This window comes from Phyllobates terribilis, unplaced genomic scaffold, assembly GCF_046119375.1.
Source record: "Phyllobates terribilis strain yellow unplaced genomic scaffold, ASM4611937v1 Scaffold_2__4_contigs__length_985480577, whole genome shotgun sequence".
In the NCBI taxonomy this organism is placed as follows: Eukaryota; Metazoa; Chordata; class Amphibia; order Anura; family Dendrobatidae; genus Phyllobates; species Phyllobates terribilis.
The window spans coordinates 102,451,489-102,458,150 of NW_027362762.1; the positions used below are offsets into that span (position 1 = coordinate 102,451,489).

A 6,662-nucleotide genomic window follows, 5' to 3' on the forward strand; every position below is an offset into this window, starting at 1 on the left:
TCAGGCCTGCATAGTGCGTATGTGTGTCAGCTTTACCCAAAGCCTTTAATAGACTAGGAAAAGTGTGACCAAATCTAGCTTGTGACTTGGGCTAGGTGAGGAACAAGTAATCGATCCTTATTTTGCACTGTTGGTGTGTTATATATAACCATGTAGCCGTCTTTGTGTTACAAATTACGTTACATGTGTTTTGTCTAATACTGTCCCACTAGGATTTGGAAGTAGTTCTGCTTTCGGAGGCAACACCTCTGGGGCCTCCACCTTTGGCTTTGGAGCTGCGAATAAACCATCTGGAAGCCTGAGTGCAGGTTTGTATTGTGTGTGTGTGTGTGTATTATATAAAGCTGTGTACGACATTATGTAAATGTTCTTAAGACGCTCCTGGGGATATCTCCTACAGATCGTTAAAGTCTTACACCATCAGAGTGCATGCAGAGTACATTTACAGGGGTTATATATACTCATATGCATCTTCTATTCAAACTTTTACTTTTCTAGCTTAATTTGTGTCTTTAAATTGAAGCCTGGCCGCTGATGAGCGTTTTTCTGCAGGACTTGGCTCATGAACCCCTAACACTCTTCTGTTAGTGGAGCAGGTGGTGGCCGCTGCTGGTGTAATGCATGTAATATGTGTACAGGATGGGTCCTGGAGAAGGATCTGTGTCTGCTTTGGCCCCTAAAGGGAGTTATTCCACTTTGCGACCCCATCTACTCATATGACTTGATAAGGCATATGTATTGGGGGTTGTCATATAGGATTCCCTTTTAAAGGTGTTTTGCCGCTGACCTGCCACAGCCCGGTTCTCTTGTAACCTATGTTTTCAACATCAGCGCAATACAATCTAGTTTTTGTCATTCCTAATACTTCCAAATCAGTGGTTTAAACTAGTAGAGAATTGCCCCCTCCCTTTCCTCCAAATTTAAGGCTGTGTAGGGGGGCTGGTAAAATGTGGGGATTTAGCATATACTTTTTTTTTTTTTGTAACTAGAACCTAAGAGTTTATTAAAAAAATAACTACTAAAACATAAGTTAGTTTTTTTTTTTTCAAATTTCAGTGCCTTTATAATCATAGGCAGATCGATGGGGGTCCCATCCGTTGCTCAAGCCCCCAGTTCTCTTCCTGGGCGGTGCGCAGTTCGGGAGTCATGAGCACATCGGCTGAGCATGCACACAGAGTGGGGTATGGATTGAATAGAAAACCTAGGCGGTGTGCGTGCGCTCCTGTCTTTTGAGCTGTGCATCTTTTGGGGAAAGTGAGGTGTTGACTGATAAGTGGGGGGTCTTAGCACCCAGACTCCTGCGATCTGCCTGTAATTTTAATGGCACTGAAATATATTAAAAAAACTTTGCAAAGGTCTAGTCTAGTTTAGGTTTAGTTACTCTTTCAAGTCCATTTACTGCCCAATAGTGATTGGAGTATCAGCTAAGCAGTGCCCCTTAGTTTTTGCCATTGATGGGGGGTGGGAGAGCTCTTGGGATCTGAACTATTTAAGAAAGGAATGGAAGAAAGGAATATAATATTGGGGAGATGATTCCTGTCTGGTCTTTGTGCCTTCTAACTCACAAAAGTGAGTATACGGACAGGACAGGACGGGGTCACAGCTGATTATTTCAGGTAAAACATTGCTTAAAAACAGGCAGTGAAATGTTCTGCTTCACATAAAGAATCAGCTGTGATCCCCTGCTGTAATGTCTGTATACTCTTGCGTTCTCCCCTGCCCAGGAGATGTGGTATGATCAGACCATGTTCCTGTACGGTCAGACACAGCCATTACACAGTACACAGCAGGGGAACCTTTATAAGATTATCTCAGCACAGGAACATTTTATTTTTAACACATCCAGTTCTGGAATTTTTTATTCCCAAGATGCATTGATTAAAGTGTACTTTCTTTGTGGGGAAACCCCTGTTCTTTCAGGAATCTACATTATCACCAATAGACTAATAAAAAGGTAGGATCTGAGTCAAAGTATTTGAGCCTTTGTAAATGTCACTGTGATGGCAGGGAGCAGGGTCAGCTGTGACATTGCCTATTGTGATCGGTGAATCAGTTGTCCGCTTTGTATAGAGATGTTAACTTTTTATTGTAATCCGGCCTCTGCTGGTAATGAAACTGATGAAAACTTCCTCACAATAACCAGTGTGAAAATTGCATAATTTCTAGTAGAAAAAACTAGCAAAAATTAAAACAAAACAAAATAAAAAACACTAAAACCTGATTTAACCCGTTAAGGACGAGGGAATTATTTTCATTTTACTCTGTTTTTCCTCACCTCCTTCTAAAAGCCATAACTTTATTTTTCCAATGACACATATGAGGCTTTTTTTCTGCAGGACAGGTTGTTTCGAATGAAACCATTGATTCTGCCATACAATGCACCGAAAAACGGGGTAAAAATTCCAAACGGAAAGAAATGTTTAAAAAATTGTTCAATTCCGCCAATTGTTTTTTGGGTTTTGTTTTTACGGCGTTCACTGTGTGGTAAATATGTCCTGGAAGCATTCTCCAGGTCTGTACAATTACAGAGATACAAAACCTTTTTTTTCTTCATATTTTGTTGTTTTTTTGTGGGGTGAGCAGACGATTTATTGACCCTAATTTGGAATTCATACAAGGTTTTGATCTTTTGAATTGCATTTTTTTAAGGAGATAAAGTGACAAACAAAAACGGAATTCTGTCGCTTTAATTTTTTTTCTTTTTACATGTCTACCATAGGGGTTAAGTATTTCAATATTTTGAATGGACTTTTACAATCCCAGCAATACCAAATAAGCTTATTTTTTTAAAAAATCATATTTTTTTACTGGATAAAAGGGCGATTTGATTTTTTGTAACTTTTTATTTTTTACATTTTTAGTCTACTTATGGAACTTGAACCTGCGATCGTATGATCGCTTGTACTACATACTACAATAACATGGTATTGAAGTGTATAGTAAAAATGATGGTCCTCTATGAAGCTCAGCCACAGTCTAAGCTTCAAAAAGGTCAAGATGGCAGCCATGGTAATTCATCTATTCCCCGCAATGGTGTTGCTTTGGCGTGTGTTCGATTTAAAAGCTTATCCGGTGGTGGGGTGGAGTTGGACCAGGAGGCACGAGGACGTGATAATCTCCTGCTGATAAAACACTCATTGAAACAGCAGCACACAGCCTAATAAGTGATATATCGCTGAAATCCGTGTCTCATGCTGCCCTCACATTACATAGGGGGAATCCGTCAGTAGGGTTTTGCTAATCTCTATTTTACATAAACCTAGCAAATCCTTTTTGTATGTCCTTGATGTCATATGTTGGGTTAATATAACAAAACTAGAAAAAAAAATAAAAGTAAAAAAAATTCTATGTATAATTAATATTTTTTGCACATACATTGGGCCTGAAACATCAAGCATGCAAGATCATTTGATGTCTATGCCATGTGTTTCATTCGTGCAAGTGATCTTTGATCTTTAGGGAATGAACCTATTAGTTTTCCTTCTTTTCTGATGTTCTTTCATTTTGTCCTCTGAGATTTAAAGTGAACCTGCCACTTAAATGTTGTTTTTTTAAATGGGCCATTTTTACTATCTGAGCTGTAAGTTATTTGGCAGCGTCAAGCTGAAGTCTGCTGAGGGTACAAGGTTTTTACCAATATAGTGATACGATATTTGTCACAAGTAAGCTAGGCATTAGCCCAGTGGATGTCAAAAGTGAACAAAACTTCATTTCTTTAAGTGAGGGGGAGGGGTTCACTTTAAATAACTTTTTTTTTTTTTTTTTTGTGTAATGTTTTGTCAATCCCGAGTTTCACACACTAAAAAATGTAACTTGTTCCACAGTACAAATAAGTGGAGGGAATTGTATCTGATGTTTTGGCTAGAGTAGAGTTATTTAGAAGGAAACCCTTTTTCTCACTTAAATTAATGGTTTCAAATGTATTTTATCCCCTAAAGGATTTGGCAGTTCATCTACATCTGGATTTAACTTCAGCAATCCTGGGATCAATGCATCAGCCGGCTTAACCTTCGGAGTATCTAACTCCTCATCGGCAGGTTTTGGGCCCGGATCACAGCTGCTACAGCTTAAGAAGCCCCCAGCTGGAAACAAGCGAGGGAAAAGATAGACGTTATAGACAATACGATGTAGTTAGTACATTGAAAGATCTATTTTTCTAAACCAGTGCTGTAATTGTTCCCCGAGAGGTTTATAAAGTTTTTGAATCCCTTTTTTTTTTTTCCTTCAGTTATTTTCCAAGTCCGGAAGTTATTAATATATCCATGGTATTTTCAACTGCAAAAAAACAATGTCACACCAAATGTTAGAAATTCAATTTACATGATTCTTTATAAACAATTTTGTCCCGGCAGTCAGGTATTTCTATAGATATGATTGAACCTTGAAAGGTAAAGTGGTAACAAAAAAAAAAAAATGTGGTGTGTTCTTTAGTTATGATTCTTTTACTACAGTGTTGTACAGCGATAGTCGTGTTTCCATGTTGTATTTATACCCTAAAAACTAAAATTGTACATTTAAAAGAAATAGTGACCCCTTTAGGCAGATTGCTGTACTGGGAGTCCATGCCCCCCACATGTTTCACGGTTGTTGGACACCCAATAAATATGCGGGGATTGCCTGCCATGTACGGTAATGCCGTAGCATGTTTATTGGCTATCAGCTGCAAAACATGTGGGGCAGGGACTTAAGCATGGCGCTCGAGCTCCCACCATACTCGATACGTACTTGAGCACCCTGATGCTCCATCGAGTGGCGATCATGGTCTCTCATCACCAGATTGTGTTGTATCAGATGCGGAGATAAATCCATTAAACAGTCTCTGCTGACTATAGGTCCATCTAGATAGAGCATCCTTAAAGGGAATCTGTAACCAGATTTTTGCTACCCCATCTGAGAGGAGCATGATGTAGGGACAGAGACACTGATTCCAGCAATGTATCACTTAGTTTACTGAGTGCAGCCGTTGTGATACAATCATCGTTTTCTCTGTTTCAGATCCAGCAAAGCTCAGAATGCTGAGCTGTGCATAACCCCGCCCACACTACTGATTAGCAGCTTTGTGTCTATGCACAGTGTACACAGAAAGCTGCTAATCAGTGATGTGGGCTTGGACCCTAATCCTGTAGTGATAATCTGCTGATAAAACACTGATTTTTATTAAAACAAGAATGAGCAGACCAGTAATTAACACATCACTGGAATCAGGGTTTCAGCCCCTACATTGTGCTACTTTTCAGATTACATAGGAAAAAATCCTGCTGACAGATTCCCTTTTAATGCTAAAGGAATGTAAAAGTTTGTTTGTATAGTAAAGATGTGTGGATGTGACCCTTTCTGTCCGTACAATATAAGTGGATGCGTACCGCTGCATTTTCACCAGTCCAGCCCTACGAAAGTGCAGCTTTTTTTTTTTTTTTTTTTTTTTTGCACAAGTCTGCATTCACTGTGTAGACAATAACACACATTTATGTAGTGCAGATTTATTGCCGTTTGTTCCCCAGTTTTGGACACCAAATTATATTTTCCAGTGATCCATGTCTGTGTATTTTATATTAAACTGGTAAGGATAACGCCTCTGGGTTGCATGTTCTCACTATGGTGTATGTATATGTACTGCATACTGAATATGTATGTGAACAGGAGTTGAGCAATTGTGAATTTTTTTTTTGTCTGCTTTTTTTTCACATATTTTTGTAATATTTCTTTTGTTTAAAAAAAAAGTTATTAAAGAATGAAAGTAATTGTGGTGCCGAATTTCAAAGATATGTTACTTACAGCACAACTATCTAAAGGATGCAAAAAGCCCATTAATGAGGGTGATAATGGTGGCAGCCATCATTCAGGTTTCCGGACGCCATCACAATAAATCTGCATTGTTCAACTGGAGTCGATAGTCACCCTTTTAAAAAGCTTTGCCACATGATTTGGACTGTAAGGCCAAACAAGAATTTCCATTTGCGTTCAGCCGTCTTGGGATTATTGCCCCTTATTAGTGCAAAGTAAGAGGCTGGCAAGGCTCTTTAAAGGGTCAATTTTGACTTCTAGGATTGACACTTTCAATAGGTAGCCTACAGATACTTTTCTTTTTCTATGTGAAGAGGCTATTTGCATATTTTTATTTTTCAGGTATCATTGAATGGCCTAAAAGTCTCCCTACACCAGCTTGACGTTGTACTTAGACGTGATCCAACTTTGGGGATAACTTTTTTTTTTTTTTTTTTTTTTTTTTATGTATGTACAGCACAAACTCCCCCCAAAAAGTTCAGACGTTGTATAAAGTGTAAAAAAACAAAACAAGAATGCAATGATTGGGAAATCCCATCACCATATTTTATTCACAACAGATCACAGAAAATGTCTAAAGTTCAACTTCTAATATATTACATTTGAAAGAAAATTAAAGCATTTAGAAATTAGTGGCAGCAAAACATTTAAAAAAAAAAAAAAGCTGTGACGGGGTTAACAAAAGACTTGAAAAGTAAATGGTAATAATGGAAAAACAGCTGGAAGGTCAATTTTAAACTAAGTCACCTGACTGTCTAAAGTGTTTGTAAGAGAGGCAGAGTCTCTCAGAAGCAAAGATGGTCAGAGGTTCAACCATCTGTGAACTGTCTAAACATTGTAGAACAATTTCAGAATAATGTTCCTTAATCTAATATTGC

The 6,662-nt window shown here is 38.3% G+C and overlaps 1 protein-coding gene across 2 annotated transcripts in view; it reads left to right on the top strand.

Moving 5' to 3' along the window:
• The window catches only part of NUP58 (nucleoporin 58), a 58,718-nt gene extending 52,964 nt beyond the window's left edge, over nt 1-5,754 (top strand). For both annotated transcript variants that reach the window (XM_073662450.1, XM_073662452.1), the window contains 2 exons: nt 213-308; nt 3,939-5,754. In XM_073662450.1, coding sequence (XP_073518551.1) covers nt 213-308; nt 3,939-4,108 — 266 coding nt within the window. In that variant the 3' untranslated portion in view covers nt 4,109-5,754. The remainder of the gene's footprint in view (nt 1-212; nt 309-3,938) is intronic.
• Nucleotides 5,755-6,662: the final 908 nt, after the last annotated feature.